Source organism: Jaculus jaculus, chromosome 10, assembly GCF_020740685.1.
Source record: "Jaculus jaculus isolate mJacJac1 chromosome 10, mJacJac1.mat.Y.cur, whole genome shotgun sequence".
Classification (NCBI taxonomy): Eukaryota; Metazoa; Chordata; class Mammalia; order Rodentia; family Dipodidae; genus Jaculus; species Jaculus jaculus.
The window spans coordinates 20,742,152-20,762,185 of NC_059111.1; the positions used below are offsets into that span (position 1 = coordinate 20,742,152).

The following is a 20,034-nucleotide window of genomic DNA, read 5'->3' on the forward strand; positions in this document are numbered from 1 at the left end:
ACCTGGAGTTTGTTTGCAGTGGGCGGGGGCCCTAATGCAACCATACTCATTCTCTCTCTGGCTTACTCTAAAATAAGTAAATAAATATATTTTTTAAATGTTATATTTTATTTTATTTGTTTTTTAAAATTTAATTTTTATTAACATTTTCCATGATTATAAAAAAATCCCATGGTAATACCCTCCCTCCCCGCCCCACACTTTCCCCTTTGACATTCCATGCTCCATCATATTACCTCCCCATCACAATCATTGTATTTATTTGGTTTTTTAAGGTAGGGTTTCACTCTAGCCCAGGCTGACCTGAAATTGGGTGGCCTTGAACTCACAATGATCCTCCTACCTTTGCCTCCCAAGTTCTGGGATTAAAGGTGTGTATCACCACACCTGGCTTAGTTTAGTTTTAATTAATTAATTTATTTATTTGAGAGAAAGGGGCAGAGAGAGAGAGAGAGAGAGAGAGAGAGAGAGAGAGAGAGAGAGAGAGAGAGAGAGAGAATGGGTGCACCAGGGCCTCTAGCCACTGCAAATTCCTGATGCATATGCCACCCTGTGCATTTGGCTTACGTGGGTCCTTACATGGGGAATTGAACTGACGTCCTTTGGCTTTTCAGGCAAACACTTTAACCGCCTAGAAGCCATCTCTCCAGTCCAATAAAAATACTAAAAATACTTAAAAAAAAGATTGGCCCAAGTGTTTGGGAAATCTAGATGTTTAGCTTATTTCAAGTATCAGGGCTTAAATCTTTTTTTTTGAGGAAGGGTCTCACTCTAGCTCAGGCTGACCTGGAATTCACTATGTAGTCTCAGGGTATCCTTGAACTCACAGTGATCGTCCTACTTCTGCCTCCTGAGTGCTGGGATTGATTACATTGTGTTTTTAAGCACTGTCTACCTATAGCTTTCTTCCTTGCCTATGCTTGTCTGTGTGGATGCAATCTTTTTAAAATACATTTTTATTTATTTACTTAAAAACGTGAGAGAGATTGAAGAGAGAGAGAGAATGGGTGTGCCAGAATTCTTGCTGCTGCAAATGAACTCCAGACATGTGGTGCATCTGGCTTTCTGTGGGTACTGGAGAATTGTATCTGGGGCCAGCAGGCTTTGCAAACAAGTGCATTTATCCACTGAGCCATCTCCCCAGGCCTCTGGTTCAATTCTCCAGATGGTTGATAGCTGATAGATTAACTGCTAACAGCCCCAGATCATACCTTTCCCAGCAACCTCAGCAAGACAGCAAGACCGGGCTGTAGCAGAGAAGCTGAGAGGAATTGATTGGGTGTGACTTGGCTCCCTGCCTATCCATGAGCCAGTCATCAAGTGGGATGGGGCAGGGTTTCTCCCCTGAGTCAGATCTGGTCACATGGTCAGGCCTGGGGCTGGGCCACAGTCTCTCAGTACCTTATGGGTTGGATTCCCTGCAGAAGAGCAGGATTCCTGATATCAGAGGAAGCCAGTTTAGAATCAAAGAAGAGTTCTCTAAGGGTGAAGATCAGAGAGAAAAAAGCTACGCAGGCAGGATGTTCCTAGCATCTGTTTTGCTCCTTTGGGGAGGAAGGAAGGCGTGGATGTTCAGGAGGAATTGAGATGCGGGCCAGGTGGGGAGGTGGGGAGCCGGATTCGCTATCTGGCCCTTGGGATTGCCTGTCCCCAAGCCGAGTGCACTTGGAGCTAATATCTCCCGGAAGCTGTCAGGGATATTTCAGGACAGTCTGGGGTAGAACATGGGGCGAGGGGGTGGAGGTGTGGGCCACCGCATCCCAGTTTCCTCACTGTGCTCAGAATCCTTAAGTGACCCCTGACTACTTTTCCTTGCCTCCTTCCCACAGTCTCTCCAGAGTGCCATCTTCCCAGAATATGCGGTGACGTTCACTCTTCCGTTACCCTCCCTCCCTTTTCCCTCCACCTCCTCTGCCAGACTGTGGGAAGTCCCCTTCTTGAAGCAGTCTTTATTAAGCCTCCTCCAACCCTGCCAGTGAATCACTGATTGCCAAGCCCCATAGTACCTGCATGTACCTGTCCAAAGAACTGGCCATATTATGCTTTATTTATTTATTTATTTTGGTCTCTCGAGGTAGGGTATCACTCTAGCCCAGGTTGACTTGAAATTCACGAGGTAGTCTCAGGGTGGCCTTGAACTCACAGTGATCCTCCTACCTCTGCTTCCCAAGTGCTGTGATTAAAGGTGTGCGCCACCATGCCTGGCTTATTTTTACTTTAAAACAAATCTCGTTTGCATGTGTGGTAGTCATGTGTGTGGGTGTATGTTTGTATAGGTGCACATGCACGTGCAAGCCAGAGGTCAGTGTCTGGTGTTTTCCTCTGCTGCTCTCCACTTTATTCGTTGAGACAAGATCTCTTGCTGGACCTAGAGTCACTGATTTGGCTAGACTAGCCAGCCAGTGAGTCGTAAGGCTTCCTGGTCCCCCCCTCCTCAGCACTGGAATTACAGTCAGGCCTGCGTTGCTAGAGTTTGGGGATCTGAACTCAGGTCCTCATGTTTGCACAGTAGATACTTTATCTATTGAGGCATCTTTCCAGCCCTTTACTTTAAGTGTATATTTATTTCCCAAACATTCCTGTATTTATTATGAAAGTATGGTATTTAAAAAATTTTGTTATTTATTTGCAAGGAGAGAGAGAGAGAGAGAGAGAGAATGGGTGGACCAGGGCCTCTTGCTACTGCAAATGAACTTCAGGTGCATGTGCCACTTTGTGCATCTGGAATTTGCCAGGGTGCTGGAGAATCAAACCTGGGCCACCAGGCTTTGTAAACAAGTGCCTTTAACCACTGAACCATCTCTCTAGCCTGAGACTATGGTATTTTAAATTTTTATTTCACTTAGCAGCTGTGTAACCTTCAATGAGTTCTCAAACCTCTCCATTGCCAAATTTTCCTCATCTTTGAAATGAGATGATGACAGTACCCGTTTCATAGAATTGTTGGACTGTTTAGAGGGGTCCATATGTGCAAAAGCCTTAGCACATTGGGGAGCCTGGTGCATAACAAACTTACCCTCATTTTAAGATCAGCAATACTTTTAACATTATCTTTATGCCTGCCTCCATCTCTATTTTTAGTGTACAGGGCAAAGCCTGGCACACAGACGCTTAAAGAGTTGTTCATTGAAAGATTACATGCTAGAAAGACTTGAATTGCAAGTAACTAGTTTCATAGGGGAGAAAGGAGGTTATGGGGACAACTGATTAGAAATCTGTTCTTTTCTTAACAAAATATTTTTAAATTTATTTGAGAGAAAGAGAGAGACTCCAGACACATGCACCATAATGTCCATCTGGTTTTAGGTGGGTACTGGGGAATTGAACTCAGGTCCTTAGGCTTTACAGGCAAGCCTCATAACTGCTGAGCCATCTTTCCAGTCCTGGTGTGTGTGTGTGTGTGTGTGTGTGTGTGTGTGTGTGTGTGTGTGTGTGTACAAGGTGGTGCACGTGTCTGGAGTTTGTTTGCAGCTGCTGGAGGCTCTGGTGTGCCTGTGCCCATTCTCTCTCTCTCTCAAATAAATAAAAATAAAATAGGTGTTTTTAAAAATTATTTATTTGCAAGCAGAAAGAGAAAGAGAGACAGAGCAGAGAGATGGGCTTGCCAGGGCCTCTAGCCATTGCAAATGAACTCCAGATGCATGAGCCACCATGTGCATCTGACTTTATGTGGGTGCTGGGGAATCAAATTTGAGTCCTTAGGCTTTGCAGACAAGTGCCTTAGCTACTAAGCCATCTCTCCAGGCCTCTCCCTCATTTTAAAAAATATTTTGTTTTATTTTTATTTATTTGTGAGAACGAAAGAGGGAGAGAGAAAGAGAGGGAGAGAGAAGGGAGAGAGAAGAGAGAGAGAGAGAGAGAGAGAGAGAGAGAGAGAGAGAGAGAGAGAAAGAATGGGTGTGCCCAGGCCTCTGGTTGCTGAAAATGAACTCCAGATACATATGCCACCATGTACATCTGGCTTACTTGGATACTGGGGAATTGAACCTGGTTCCTTAGGCTTCACAGTCAAGTGCCTTAACCGCTAAGCCATCTATCTCCCCAGCCCTCCTTCATTTTTTTTTTCCCACCAGAAATTATTGATCATTTCCTATAGACCAGGAACTATCAGAACAGTCCTTTAAAAGGTCAGGGCGTGACCGCATATGTGTGTGCGCGTGCACTTGCACATTTATTTTTGGTTTTCCGAGGTAGGGTCTCACTCCAGCTCAGGCTGCCCTGGAATTCACTATGTAGTCTCAGGATGGTCTTGAACTCACAGCGATCCTCTTACCTCTGCATGAGGAGTGATGAGATTAAATGCATGTATCACCATGCCCAGTACACTGATAGATTTAATGCCATCTAATCATTCATATTTAAATAGGGCTAAAACGGTACCTTTTATGTTGCCACATTGAATAATGAGATCATGGAAGTTGGCGGGTTGGATCCAGCTAGACCTGGTGCATTGTCACAGCAACAAGCAAAACCTCCTACCAGCTTCCCAGCTGCACCAGAAGAGGGTGGGACATGGGGAGGTGGCATTGAGTGCTAAAGACTTCTGCCTGCTGGTCACACACTTGATAACCTTTTATTTCGGTGAGCTGTTAAGTCACAGCTGTCCACTGATGGATGGCCTTGTCAAGGAAGAGCAGAGACCTGTGGGGCTGTGGGAATGGGAGCTTGCTTGTCTGTGTTTTCTTTTCTTTTCTTTCTTTTTTTTTAATGTTTTATTTATTTATTTGAGAGCGACAGACACAGAGAGAAAGACAGATAGAGGGAGAGAGAGAGAATGGGCGCACCATGGCTTCCAGCCTCTGCAAACGAACTCCAGACGCGTGCGCCCCCTTGTGCATCTGGCTAACGTGGGACCTGGGGAAGCGAGCCTCGAACCGGGGTCCTTAGGCTTCACAGGCAAGCGCTTAACCACTCAGCCATCTCTCCAGCCCTTGTCTGGGTTTTCTGAGGCCTGAGCCAGGACCGCTGAGAGCTGTCCCCGGAGACAGATGTAAGGAAGGGCTTTTCACCCGGAGAGCTGCTCACAAGCTAGTGGACTGCCTGTGGAAGTGGCGGACATTCACCCCTGCAGAGGGCAAACTGGTTGGCAAGGGAGAGGACCCTCTTTGACTCCCGACCATTCTGTTGATGCTCCAGGATTTGTCCTGGGCCTCTCTTCATTCTGTCTCCCTCACTGATTCCAGCTTTGGCTTCTGGGGTCACCAATGTGTAGATAACTTCCCCTGTCCCTCTCAGCCCTGAGCTCTAGCTCATGTTCAAGACTCTGCAGGACATTTTGGTGCCGATGATCCAAAGCTCAGGGCTCAGTAGGAGTTTTCTTCCCTGTCCGCAAGCTCCAGGGCTGCAGAGATGCTCAGTGGGTAACGCATTACTGTGCAAACATGTACAGTTGGAATCCCCAGGCCCCACACAAATAGCTCAAAGCTATGCTAGACTTACACTTTTATGTGGGGGCTGGAGAGATGGCTCAGCAGGTAAAGCACTTGCCTTCAAAGCATAAGGACCAGAGTTCACTTCCCCTGGACCCATGTAAAACCAGATGCACAAGATGGCTCATGCATCGTGGAATTTGTTTTCAGTGACTGGAGGCCCTGGTGTGCCCATTGCTTCTCTCATTACCCCCCCCCCCTCTCTCTCTCTCTCTCTCTATTTTGGTTTCTCGAGGTAAGGTCTTGCTCTAGCCCAGGTTGACCTGGAATTCACTCTGTAGTCTCAGGGTGGCCTCGGACTCACGGCGATCCTCCTACCTCTGCCTCCCAAGTGCTGGGATTAAAGCGTGCGCCACCACGCCTGGCCCTCGAAATATCTCCTAGCTGGGTTTCAACATCACTGAAGGGCTGATGAGAGGGTCTCTAGTTCAGATTTCGAGACACCTATTTTAGATGTGGTTTCTTTTGTGGCCGTGAGCACTAGCAATTTTCACAGGCTGTAGGTTTTGTTGGGGGAGAGAAGAGCAAGGAGGGGAGAGATGGCTCCCTAAATTAGTTAGTTCAGATGCTGTAAGAGAGACCAAAATAACAGTGACTTATGCTAGAACAGATGCTTACTTCTCACCATGTGACCATCTGGTATATCCAGGGCTGAAGCTGCAGTCCCCGGCCCCCCGGCCCCCGCGACCCTGTCCTGCTGCTTGGTGATGTTCAGGATGTCACTTTGGCAGTGTGGTCCTGGAAGGCTCGTGTGGACCATCTGTGTTCTTGGCGTGGGAAGGGGGGAGGAGAAAGACGAGGTTCTGCCCCCCCTCCTTAGTAAGGTTATAACCCAGACGTTGTATATGTAATAGGTCCTCTGAAATTACATTAGTTAGAAAATGGTCACGTGACCACACCCAGCCACAAGGCAGACTGAGGTCTGTAGTCGTTAACGTTAACGGTTTACCCGAGTGCTCCTGTGCCTGGAGGAGAGGTGGGAGGGCAACCCTGGTTTCTTTTTATGTCAATGAGTGCATTTCAGTGGGACGTTCAGTTCAAGGTGGCAAATAAGCCTTAAAACACTGCGGAAGTTCTGGATCGCTTCCAAAAGAAAATTTTCTTTTAGGACCGGAGAGACGGCTTAGCAGTTAACGAGCTTGCCTTTGAGCCTAAGGACCCAGGTTTAGCTCCCCAGTACCCACGTAAAGCTGGGTGAACAAAGAGGCGCGTGCGTCCAGGGTTCGTTTGCAGCGGCTAGAAGCCCTGGTGCACCCATTCTTCCTCTGCCAGCCTCTTCCACTCTCTCTCTCAAATAAATAAACAAAATATATATTTTTTAATTTTTTTTGTTCATTTTTATTTGTATTTGAGAGTGACAGAGACAAAGAGGCAGATAGAGAGAGAGAGGGAGGGGAGAGAATGGGCGCACCAGGGCTTCCAGCCACTACAAACAAACTCCAGACACGTGTGGCCCCTTGTGCATCTGGCTAATGTGGGCCCTGGAGAATCGAGCCTCGAACCAGGGTCCTTAGGCTTCACAGGCAAGCGCTTAACTGCTAAGCCATCTCTCCAGCCCCCAACAAAATCTTAAAAAATTTTTTTCTTTAGAAATGGGAACATTGATCTCAGAGAGGGGAAGTCACCTCACTTAGATTGAACAATGAAGTGTCAGAGCTGGGACCTCAAACTTTGAGCTCATTTTTTTTTTTTTTTTTCCCATTCCAAGGTGAACTGGTTGAGAGGCAGGCAATGGTACGGTAGGTCTTAAGGTTGAGGAAGGGGCCATCTTACCCAGCATTCTTTTTTCTTTTTAATTTGCTTTATTTTACTTATTTATTTGAGAGTAAGAGAGAAAGAGGCAGATAGAGAGAATTGGTGCTCCAGGGCCTGTAGCCACTGCAAACAAACTTCAGATGTGTGCGCCACCTTGTGCATCTGGCTTACATGGGTACTGGGGAATCAAACTTGGGTTCTGGGCGGGAGAGATGGCTTAGCGGTTAAGCGCTTGCCTGTGAAGCCTAAGGACCCCGGTTCGAGGCTCGCTTCCCCAGGTCCCACGTTAGCCAGATGCACAAGGGGGCGCACGCGTCTGGAGTTCGTTTGCAGAGGCTGGAAGCCCTGGCGCGCCCATTCGCTCTCTCTCCGTCTATCTGTCTTTCTCTCTGTGTCTGTCGCTCTCAAATAAATAAATAAAAAATTTAAAAAAAATTAAAAAAAAAAACCTAAAAAAAAAAACAAAACAAAACTTGGGTTCTTTGGCTTTGCCAGTAAGCGCCTTAACCGCTAAGCCATCTCTCCAGCCCTTTCCCAGCATTCCCTCCCTGAGTAGTCCTCAGGATTCACCCAGGGCAGGGGGGTGTTAGGTGCCTCCAGGCAGCCTTCACTGTCTCAGCACGAGCTCTGTATCACACGCATTCTCTCTTCTCTGTCGGGATCTTCTTTGTCACCTCCCTGTCCCCGTGGGCTCTCCAGCAGGCACTCAGTGGATTGTTACAGAAATTGTCCAATACCGCATCCAAAGACTCCTTCACTTGCAAATGATAGAAGCTGCGCTCAAACTGGCATAAAGGAAAAAAAAAAAAAAGATTGACCAAGGATCTGAGCTGTGTAGGCATGTAAGCTACTCCAGGCATTGCTGGAGCCGACGATATAGCTGCTAATTTCGGAGCCCTGTGTCTCTCTGAGCCTTGTCCTCTTTGTGGAATGTGTCGGAGGAGCCTCTGTACAGGTCGGGAGGATGGGGTATTAGGAGACTGTGGGGTAATGCTGATAGTCATGGAGTAGAGTCCCTATAGGGCATGCCTGGAGACAGGGCATCTCAGCTGAGGGCCCACTTGCATTCCAGTTTGGTGTTTTAAAGACCTGATGGGGATGAATCTTGGGCGATGTGTTGGGAGTGTTCCTGTGGTCCTGTGTCTCTGGGAGGCGGAATGTGCTTGTAGCATCCTCAGGATGAGGGCCACTGGAGCTTCCCTGCAGGAGAACACAGCGCTTTCCTGACAGGGCTTACAGTCGTTTTTAATGGATGTCCCCCAATAGACTCAGGAGTTTGATTCTAAGCTTGTAACCTGGTGTCACAGTGGGCGGATCCTAGGGTCCAACTCTAAGGTGTGGGGTGGATTTGGAACTCGAGTCTGAAGGCACGCAGAGTCCCCGAGCTTGGCGTGGGGTTTCCCAAAGTGTGCTTGCTTGTGCTGGCGGTGGTGGCTTTTTGGCTTTTGTCTCTGCGTGGATCTGTGAAAGTGGGCCAGCTTCTCCTGCCATTATGGAACTCCTCTCCCACCCGAGATCCGTAAGCTTCAGTAGATCCCCTCCTCCTATAAACTGTGTCTGGTCTGGAGCTTCATCCCGGCAACCTGACAGCTGTCTGTGACAGGGCTCTGTGGAGTTCCCACGTGTGTGGCGAGGACACTGGCTGGGGATGCGCTGGGAGGGAAAACGCGTGCTAATCCCAGGGCAGGTCCCTGCTGAGGAGGCGACCTCCTCTGTGGGAAGGTCGGTGGGGAAGTATTGGTTTTCAGTGGCAGCACCTGGCTTTCCGCTCCAAGGCTACTCTGCGATATATTTCTCCATCCTTCGCTTGATGCTTGGGGCCTGGCCCCTGGGGTGGGTGTCTTGGTGGTGGGGTGGCATTCCCCATGCTTCTGGATTGGCGGGTGTCTTCTTTCTATCTAGGCTAGGCTGTCAGAGTGGGCTTCCTGGGTGAAGAGTGGAGAAAAGGAATCAAAGGAAACAAGCACAGAGGCCACCTTGGGAGCCCCTCATAGACCCTCGGGTCAGGGACAGCTGTGCTCTTGAGAAGCCCTGATGGGTCTGGTTAGGAGACGCTGCCCCTGTGCGCCCCTCCCCCCCACCACAATGCAGCAGCGACTCCAGAAAACCCCAGTGTCAGGAATCAGCTTGAAGTATGAGGAGAGGGTCCTAAGAAGGTGGTATCAGCAGGCATGTGAGTTTACCATGAGTGGGAAGCCATGGAACATTCTCGAGTGGTGGGGCAAATAAGTTTCCCATCTTCCTTGGGACTTAAGGCACCTGAGGGTTGGAGAGATGGCTTAGCGGTTAAGGCACTTGCCTGGAAGCCTGAGGACCTAGGTTGGGCTCCCTAGTACCCACATAAGCCAGATGCACAAGGTGGTGCATGAGTCCAGAGTGCGTTTGCACTGGCTGGAGGTCCCTGGTGTGTCCATTCTCCCTTCTCTTTATTACCTGCCTCTCTCATAAATAAATAAATAGAAGGCACCTGGAAGAGAATGGTAGGGGAAAGTAGAGCTTTGGGGTTCAATGAGGCTGGTCCATGAGGGCCTGTGGACAGGATGGGGGTGTGGGCCCAAGAAGCTTCTGTCCGCGGCTGAACGAGGATGGGAGCTCCTTGGCTCTCAGCCCCCCGTTGTTCTGCCTGCTAGGTTTTCCTGTGGGCCGCCCGTGGCCCTCGTTGGGCAGGAAGTGGTGCCCTCGAGGGTGCCCCAATGAATGGGGCTGCTGATTCAGCAGGGCTTTGAGGCTGCCAGACGTGGAACCGGAAGCGTCTGAAAGGAAGTGGCTTCCCAGGGCTTCCCCACCGCGGATGGCCGGGAAAGGGAACAGCTGGCCAGAATGCTGGGTTTGCCTGAGGGACACCCCTCCGTGCAGCTGCCTGCCGTGGGAATGTGGGGGAGGTGGAGTTTGGGGGGTTTGGAAGGGTTGGGCCTGGGCATCTGGGCCCAGAATGGAAAGTTTGGCTCTAGGTGGGGTTTGCTCCATGAAGGGTTGCGAGATGTAGCCAGACAGGACTCTTCTCAGCCAAGCTAACTGGTAAATGATAGGACGTTAACCGAGTCACTTATCTGGGCTTTGACTTTTTCCTTTTTCTTTTTTTCTCTTTTTTTCCCCCCTGCAAAAATGTGACCAGGTCTCGCAGCCTGTCTCCCTGGCTGATCAGGAGGGATTCTGGCTAATCATTTTTGGGTGGCACACGTGGGCGTGTGCCAATGTGGCTTCAGCAGGCAGCGGCAGTGGGACACAGAAAGAAATGAGTGTAGCCTGCGCGGCGTGGCCACCTGGGCGAGCGCAGACTGCAAACAGAGCTAAACCCGGGGAAGTCTGCGGGCCCAAGCCTGCCTCTCACTGTGGCCTGACTCCAGGCTTAGGGTTCAACCTTCTTCCTGGCCTCTTCCAATCCTGCTGGGTCTTGGTCGCTCAAAATGCCTGTGTTAAACTGGTGATGTCTCTCTGGAGCCAGCTATCTCTAATAAAACACCGCTTTGTTTATCTAGAACACCCTAATTTAACATGCCCTATACCGACCTGCCTCAGTGAACTGTCCCCCGTCCCCGCCCCCTCCCCCAGCATAATGTTGCTCTATTCTAGAATCCTCAGTGGCTCCCAGCTGCCTGTGAACCTCTGCCTGATATCCCCCCCCCCCCCCCCCCCCCGCTCTGCTTTCTTTCCCACCAGCCAAAGTGACCCTCTAGTTTGCCATCTGTCCTCCTCCTTTTTAGATTTGGGTACTCACTTCATAGGGTGGAAGGAGTGGCGGCCTGGGGTGGCCTTCTCCTGACCCCTGGCTGCATCTCACCTGGATGCCTTCACAGGGAGCTCCGTAGGCACGGACAGATGGACAGGAAGACCTCCCAAGGAGCAGCCGCGGCCTTGCCCCAAGGCTGGGCCCGGGGGGAGCTGACTGGAGGGAGGGCTTGGGAGGACCTTTGGGGACAAAGGCCTCACTTCCTCTTCCGCAGGCAGGAGCAGCCATCCGCCACGGAGAGCCCAGCTGTCAGCAGCCTGGAGGGAAGATGCCTCGTGGATGGAGCGGCCCCCGTGTGGGTGTGAGTGTGCACACAGCTCTGGGAGTCCTGTGCCTCTGTCTCACAGGTGAGATGGGCTGATTCACTGGTGGTGTGTGTGGAGGAGGGGTGCCCACTCCCCACCCAGGCTCCTGCTGAGCCAGGCCATCTCAGTTTAGCAGAGTCATATTCCTTCCCAGGCCTGGGACCCAGTGGGCAAATGGATCTTTCTTAGCCTCCACTTCCTCATCTGTGAAATGGGACCTGAGGCACCAAGCACAGTGCAACTGAAGTGTCTTACAGCGCCACGTGTGCCTTCCTGGGGACATTTGCACATGCTGTGTTTCCTCTGCCTGGAACTTTCTATCTTTGGACATTGGTGTGATTCTGTTTTGTGCAGGTCTTTTTAATGTTCAAATGATGCTTCCTGAGCATGCTTTACTGGCCATTTTGTGTAAAACACCACCTTTCTTCCCTCCCTGTACTCATCCTTAACAGCGTTCTTTCTAGCATTAATGCCTTGTTGAAGAAATGAAGTAACTTCCCACCCAGAGCTTGGCACATAGTAAGAAAGCAGTGGAAATTGGAAGTCAATCATCTCCTTGGGGGGGGGGAGGTTGGGAGAACGGGGGTGGGCTGGGACAAAGCCTGGTGGTTGTTGCCATCTAGTGGTCATCAGAGGTAATACACACGTTTAGCTGCAAATCTGCTGATTCTACGCCCCAGATGTCAACCCCTACAGGGGCACCCCTGGGCCAGCTGGCAGGCGACAAGAACTGGGCTGAGCTTTCAGTGTTACCAAAGGAATACAGAGCCAGCCTCATTTCTTCTAGAAAGTGCACACTGAAAAGAATGTGTGGAATTCATAACAAAAATATTAAGCATAAAATAAATTCAATTTTTCTAACCTTTCATGGGTGCTGTATTCAGTTAGTTCATTTCAAGACGGCTTGAGCTTCCCAGATTTTGAGTGTGCCTGCCTGCCGGGTTGCTGCTTAGAGCTGCCGCCTAATCACCAACTCCCAAGCATAACAGTGCCCACCTCCCTCGAGAGGCTGGCAGGATCCCACCCCACTTCCAAGAGATCTGAAGGAGAGATGCAGTGCAGGCCCAGGTGCCTGCTAGAGAGGCTTCTGGGAAGTCCGTGGGATGAAGGGCAAGGGTGGGTGCAGAGGAGCTTGCCTGGAAGCCAGTCTTTTCTCTGGGAGCTCTAGACATGCCCTGGGCTCTCCTGTGGGGAAGGAGTCATCATTCTGGGATTCACGCCCCTACCTTCTCCTCACCGTCAGTCCTCAGCACCCCTTGAATCTCCTAAATCTGGCCAGGTCTCTTCATCTCTTTTTCCACCCTCAAAGCCAGGCCACCATCACTCTGTTTTGTTTGTTTGTTTGAGTTAGTGTCTCATTGTAGCCCAGGCTAGCCTCACACTGCAGTCCTCCTACCTCTGCCTTAAGAGGTATGAGCTGTCGTGCTCAGCCACTGTCACTTCTGACTAGGACCACTGAGATAGCTTCCTTACTTCTCTTTCCCTTTTACAACATAGTTAGTCTCCCTCCACAGAGGAGCCAGAATGAGTTTCCAGCTTGGTACCCAGATAATATCTGATTAGCCCCCTCCCCAATGACTTCCCATTGTGGGCGGGTCTCTCAAAGCTTCAGTAGTCCGGCATCTAGAGGGCTCTTCCCCGTTGGGTTCCTTTCTTGATATTTTACAGGGGACCCTGCCTCAGGGTTTGCCACCTGTGGTTTCTTGCACCTGGAACCCACTTACAGTGGCTTTTTGTTTTTGTTTTTTTTTTTGATCACAGAACCCTGTCTTCACCACCATATTTAAAGGCATGGACATTCTTTTCTTAAAGTTTTATTTTTTTATTTGCAGGAGAGAGAGAATGAATGAATGTGAATGGGTGAGCCAGGGCCTTTAGCCACTGCAAATGAACTCCAGATGCATGCACCACTTGGTGCATCTGGCTTTACGTGGGACACTGGGGAATCGAACCTGAGTCGTTAGGCATTGCAGGCAAGCACCTTAACCACTGAGCAATCTCTACAGCTCCTTTATTGTTTTCTAAATATTTTATTTATTTAAAGGAGAGAGAGAAAGAGAGCGAGGGAGGGAGGAAGGGAGGGGGAGGGAGGGCACATGGACATGCTTTCTGGTGTAAAAATTGTGCTTACCTAAGAAGAAAAAGGCACTTGTGATCCTCTCTCATTCAGAAAAAATCACTCTGAACATTTGGATGTATATATTTTTAGGTTCCCCTTCTCAATTTATACAAATAATATGTTCTCCTGCAGAAATGCAAACTGCCCAGCAGGGGTAAAGTACCTGCCAGATTTTATTTTTTGAAAAGCTACTGCCTTGCTTTCTTGCCCCCATGGCTTCTTTTTCTCTGTTTTTCTCACTTCTCCCTCCCTCTCTCCCTTCCTTCCTCCCTCCCTTTCTGGTCTCAAATAGCCCAGGTTACCCTTGAGTTCCGTCTATAGCCAAGGATAACCTTAAATTTCTGAACCTCTGCCTTCACGTCCCAAATGCTGGAATTTCAGGTGTTCACCACCAGGCCTGGTTTGTTTGGTGCTGCGGGTTCATGCCTGCTAAGCAAACCTTCTACCACCTGTACTGTATCCCCAGCCTTCTTTTCTTTTTCACTTAAATACAGTTTTTCCTTTTACTTTTCTCTGTTTTTCTATTTTCTTTTAATGTACTGAGGATTGAACCCATGCTAGGCAGGTGATCTACCACTGAGCCATATCCTTAGTCCCCCATTTTCCCCTGTTATACTCTAATTACAAGCTGATATCATTGGTGTCCTGATTTAACCCATCTCCCATGACAACATAAATAAGTTCTAAGGGACATTGCTCTTGGTTTCAATTGCATTCCTAACTCCCACTTGGTATCTAGTAGATGCTCACATAATTCTTGACCTAAACGAAAAATGATTAACTTACTGTGGGTCTCAGACTGATAAAGGAGTGGGTGGGGGGGGGGCTGGAGAGATGGCTCAGCCACTAAGGCATCTGTCTTGCAAAGCCTAATGATCTTGTTTGATTTCCCCAGGACCCAAGTAAAGCAGGTTGCACAAAGTGGCACATGCATCTGGAGTTCATTTGCAGTGGCTAGAGGCCCTGGTGTGTCCATTCTCTCTCTGTCCTTGCAAATAATTAAATTAAAAAATTTGTTTTTCTTAAAAAAGGAGGGGTGGGGCTGGAGAGATGGCTTAGCAGTTAAGCGCTTGCCTGTGAAGCCTAAGGACCCCTGTTCGAGGCTCGGTTCCCCAGGTCCCACGTTAGCCAGATGCACAAGGGGGTGCACGCGTCTGGAGTTCGTTTGCAGTGGCTGGAAGCCCTGGCGCGCCCACTCTCTCTCTCTCCCTCTATCTGTCTTTCTCTCTGTGTCTGACGCTCTTAAATAAATAAATAAATAAATAAATAAATAAATAAATAAATAAATAAAAAGGAGGGGTGGATAAAACCCAGGACAAGCTGGGGAGAGAAGGGCTCTAGGGGAGCCCATGGTCACTGCCCCATCCATCCTTGCCACCCCCAGGAGCCGTGGAGGTCCAGGTTCCTGAAGATCCCGTGGTGGCCCTGGTTGGTACCAACACCACCCTCCGCTGCACCTTCTCACCGGAGCCTGGCTTCAGCCTGGCACAGCTCAACCTCATCTGGCAGCTGACGGACACCAAGCAGCTGGTGCACAGCTTTGCCGAGGGCCGGGACCAGGGCAGCGCCTATGCCAACCGCACAGAGCTCTTCCCGGACCTGCTGGCCCAGGGCAACGCGTCCCTGAGGCTGCAGCGCGTGCGCGTGGCCGATGAAGGCAGCTTCACCTGCTTTGTGAGCATCCGAGACTTCGGGAGCGCGGCCGTGAGCCTGCAGGTGGCCGGTGAGCTCAGGGGGCGCCCTCCTCCTAGACCACCCCTTATCCCCTGCGCATCGCGACCTCAGCCACCGCCCCACCGCCGCCCCGCCCCGCCGTAGCCCCCCCCCCCCCCGGCCCCCCACGGCCGACTGCTGTGCTCACAGTTCTCTGTCGTTGTCCCTGCCCCTCTTCAGCCCCCTACTCGAAGCCCAGCATGACCCTGGAGCCCAACAAGGACCTGCGCCCCGGGGACATGGTGACCATCACGTGCTCCAGCTACCAGGGCTACCCCGAGGCTGAGGTGTTCTGGCAGGATGGGCAGGGATCGCCCTTGACTGGCAACGTGACCACGTCGCAGATGGCCAATGAGCAGGGGTTGTTCGATGTACGCAGCGTGCTGAAGGTGATGCTGGGCGCCAACGGCACCTACAGCTGCCTGGTGCGCAACCCCGTGCTTCAGCAGGACGCGCATGGCTCTGTGACCATCACAGGTAAGGAGATGGTCGGCTGCGGGAAGGATAGAGGGGTCCCCGTCTCTCCTCTAGACCCTAAAGTGGAATATCAAAATATTCACACCTTCAAGCACTCGGGAGGCAGAGGTGGGAGGATGTAGTCCAGGCCAGCCTAGGACTGCAGAGTGACTTCCAGGTCAGCCTGGGCTAGAGTGAGACCCTAACCTCTAAAAGAGAAAAATACTCTCAGCCAGTGTGTGTGTGGTGGAGCAAACTTTTAGTCCGGCGCTCGGGAGGCTGCGATAAGAGGATCACAGTGAGTTTGAGGCCAGCCTGAGGCCACAGAGTGAGGTTCTGGTCAGCTTGGGCTAGAGTGAGACCCTGTCTCAAAAAAAAAAAAAAAAAAAAAAATCGCTTCAAATTTCAAATGTTTTGAAGATTTATTTTCTCGAGCTGATAAGAATAATTTATAGGGATGGAAAGATGGCTCAGCAGTTAAGGCACTTGCCTGCAAGGCCTAAATGAGCCAGGTTCGATTCCACCGGACCCACGTAAAGCCAGGCGCACAAAGTGGTACATCTGGAATTCATTTGCAGCTGCAGGAGGCCCTGGCACATCCATTCTACCCACCCCCGTCTCTCTCTACCTCTCGCGGATAAAAAAAGAATAATTTATAAAATCTGCTCCCCTAAGCATACTTTTCATGGTACTTTTGCCTCACCTGTGGACCACGAAGTACCTGCCGGGGATCTGGAGGCCTGGGCAGGAATTCTGAGGGACAGCCACAAGGCTTGCCCAGGAACATGATAGGGTGAGCGTTTCTCTGGGTGGTGCGAAGATACGGCCGAGTCCATAGACACCATCTGATTGTGAAGCCCCGGGAGACAGCGGGGACCTCCTACTCACCTGGGTCAAGGTCAGCTCTTCTCCCTGCGCATTGAGGCTGGAAGCATTGGGGCTCCAGCCCGGCATCAGCTGGATTAGCCTGGCGCTCTGCTGCCCCCGTGTGGTCAAATGCGAGATAGACGCCCTGCATGGCTGGGTCCTTTAAACTCAGGGACTTCACTAGCCTACCAGGTTCAGGCCCACCTTCGGGGCAAGGGAGGCAGTCGCCCTGCTGGGTCATCTGTAGTCTTCACTTGTGATCCAGCCCAGAGCCAGCGCTTTGTCATCATTTCTCTTTGAAGCATTTTCTTCCTGCAATACTACTTCCGACCGCCCGGACCTCCCCAAGACCGAACTTCCTCTCTCCCTGGAGACCCAGTCTGTGCACCCTGGGAGGGAGTTACTTCCCTGGATTCTTGAGTGAGCTGATGTATCTCCTTGACCTTTGAGAGAACGGCACATGACCTGGAAGTGAAAGCAAGGTGTTCACAGGAAAGACCAAGAAATGTGAAGTGAAATAGACACAGTGTGATGGTTGTATTGGGAAGTGCAGGATTTGTGGTCATTGTGTCACTGGGCTGGATAGAATATGGTTTTATTTTTTTTTTTTTTTTTGAGGTAGGGTCTTAGTCTAGCCCAGGCTGACCTGGAATTCACTTTGTCGTCTTAGGATAACCTTGAACTCACAGCAGTCCTCCTTACCTCTGCTTCCCGAGTGGCGGGATCAAAGGTGTGCACCACCATTCCTGGTTTATTTTATTTATTTGTTTGTTTGTTTATTTGTTGGGGGTGGGGAATGGACACAGGTACACCAGGGTGTCAAGTCACTGCAAATAAACTCCAGATGCATGTGCCACTTTGTGCATCTGGCTTACATGGGTACTCGGAAATTGAACCTGGGTCCTTAGGCTTCCCAGGCAAGCACCTTAATTGCTAAGCCATCTCTCTAGCCCTTGTTTACTTATTTATCTATTTGAGGTAGGGTTTTGCTCAAGCCCAGGTTGACCTGGAATTCATATGTAGTCTCAGGCTGGCCTGGAATTCACAGCAATCTTCGCAGCTCTGCTTCCCAAGCGTTGGGATTAAAAGTGTGTACCGGGGGCTGGAGAGATGGCATAGCGGTTAAGCGCTTGCCTGGGAAGCCTAAGGACCCCGGTTCGAGGTTCGGTTCCCCAGGTCCCACGTTAGCCAGATGCACAAGGGGGCGCACGCGTCTGGAGTTTGTTTGCAGAGGCTGGAAGCCCTGGCGCGCCCATTCTCTCTCTCTCCCTTTGTCTTTCTCTCTGTGTCTGTTGCTCTCAAATAAATAAATAAATTTTTTTTTAAAAAAAGTGTGTTGTGGGCTGGAGAGATGGCTTAGCAGTTAAGTGCTTGCCTGTGAAGCCTAAGGACCCCAGTTTGAGGCTCGATTCCCCAGGACCCACATTAGCCAGATGCACAAGGGGTGCACGTGTCTGGAGTTCATTTACAGTGGCTGGAGGCCCTGGCATGTCCATTCTCTTTCTCTCTCTCTCTCTCTCTGCCTGTTCCTCTCTCTGTTGCTGTCAACTAAATAAATAAAAATAAACAAAATAAATTTTAAAAGTGTGTGCCACCACGCCCGGCTGGATGGAATAGTTGGGGTGTTATATACCATGCAGACTTACACGTGTGAGCTTGGGGAGAATATTTACCTCTGAGGAAATGATTCATGCCTCAGGAACTATCATTGAAAGGGGTTTTATTTGGGCAAGTATTGTCAAGCATGACTCACAGATGAGGGAAACTGAGGTCCAGAGAGAAGAAGGACCTTTCCAAGGTCACAGACTAGCACGTTGGCTCTTTTGGGGGCCAGGCACCTGTTTAAAAATTGGCCACGTGATGAACATGGTGGTCTGCACAGAACTTGGAGGGTTCCCGGCCTCTTTCAAGTCTTCCCGCAGGGCTCTGTGAACCTTGGTGCCCATGCTGCAGCAAGCGGATGAGCCAGGGTCTGACTCCAGCTTGGGCCTCTCAGCCCAGTTTCCCCTCCTCCCAGCCAGCCGGCCTCCCGTTTTCATTAGAGCAGGTCTGGCCTACTTTGGAGCCCTTGGCCTGCATTTTGCTTTGGGCGGCTTTGCGCCTTGCGCAACATTCTGGGATTCGCTCTGTCCTCCAGCTGGTCTCTCCCCCCACCTGATGGGGGTTGGCGAGGTTGCACGTCCATGCCAAGCTTCTCTGTGGAGAGGGCTTTCTGGAGCAAGACTGGACATGGGGTCTAGCGATGTGGGTCTGAGCCTCAGCCTCTGGCTCTGTCCCTCACTAGGGGAAACAAGAGGAATCTGAACGGGGTTCCAGGGCCCACTGTGATCCCAAGGGCAAACATAGAAGGGGCCCCTCCTGTTGAGATGGTTTCTGCCATTCTGTCCATTCCCCTGCTGCTGAGCTCCAGGACCGGCCTCCTGGCCACTCGTATCAGCTGCCGCCCTCCTCCAGCTCAGGTCCCCTGGGTGATGGTTCCCTCTGCCCAGAGCAGCAGTTTTGCCAGCCATGCCAGCTGCGGGTACCTATGGCGTCAGGGTCAGAGACAGTGGTGGCTGCACTGTTGGCACGGTCTGTGCAGGCCGCTGGGCTCGCGCTGCTGAGGCACTAGCCTACGACCTGGCTGCCCACTGTCTCGGAGAACAAAGGAAGGCAGGGCTGTCATTGTTAGTCTCCCCCACCCCCACCCCAAGGCGCTGACCAGGACCCAACAGGGAATTGGGCTGGAGGGCACATGGTGGAGCACTATGCTCAGAATAGCCACTGGCCCTGACATGGGGTGGGTTTCTTGGCTCCCTCACTCTAGATATGATGTTTATTATTTATTTATTTGGAGAGGGAGGATGGGTGCACCAGGGCCTGCCTTCAGCTGCTGCGAACAAACTCCAGATGTGTGCGCCCCCTTGTGCACGTGTGCGACATTGCACGCTTGCGTCACTGTGCCTCTGGCTATGTGGGACCTAGAGATTCAAACATGAGTTCTTGAGGCTTCGCAGGCAAGTGCCTTAACCACCAAGCCAGCTCTCCAGCCCTAGACTTAAGGTTTCTAACAGGAGGGGCCTCAGGGTTTTGCTCTGGTGAGGCTCCCTCAGACCTGAATGAGTCCTTGGGGAAGACTATGGTAGTTTGAATGGATGGTCTTCCCCCTCCCCATTGATTCAGGAGTTTCATTCAAGCTCATAACTTGGTGTCACTGCGTGAGCCCAGCCCTGAGGTGTTTGTCACTGGGGATGGATCTGAATTCCAGAATAAAGCTACGCAGAGGGCTTGAGCTGTGCCTGGGGCTCCTGAAGAGGTCTTTTGCTTTTGCTGTGCTGGCGGTGGCTTTTCTGCATGGACCTGTGAAAGGGAGGCCGGCTTCCCCTGGATCTGTAAGCTTCCATAAATCCCTTTCTACATAACTGTGCCTCTGTTGAAAGTTTATCCCAGTGACCCAAGGCTGACCACTACAAGGACTGACATCTTTGTTTTAGGCTTTCCACAGTGCTTTTCTTTTCTTTTTGGCATTGATTTTTTTTTTTTGAGATAGGGTCTCACCCTAGCCCAGGTTGACCTGGAATTCACTATGTAGTGACTATGTAGCCTTGAACTCACGGTGATCCTCCTGCCTCTGCCTCCCAAGTGCTGGGATTAAAGGCATGTGCATCACTACACCTGGCC

At 50.6% G+C, this 20,034-nt stretch overlaps 1 protein-coding gene across 2 annotated transcripts in view; it reads left to right on the top strand.

Annotated features, from left to right (window-relative positions):
• Positions 1 to 20,034, top strand: part of Cd276 (CD276 molecule) — a 36,590-nt gene that overhangs the window by 9,205 nt on the left and 7,351 nt on the right. For both annotated transcript variants that reach the window (XM_045160808.1, XM_045160809.1), the window contains exons 2-4: positions 11,129 to 11,261; positions 14,723 to 15,061; positions 15,232 to 15,528. In XM_045160808.1, the coding sequence (XP_045016743.1) occupies positions 11,183 to 11,261; positions 14,723 to 15,061; positions 15,232 to 15,528 (715 nt within the window). In that variant the 5' untranslated portion in view covers positions 11,129 to 11,182. The remainder of the gene's footprint in view (positions 1 to 11,128; positions 11,262 to 14,722; positions 15,062 to 15,231; positions 15,529 to 20,034) is intronic.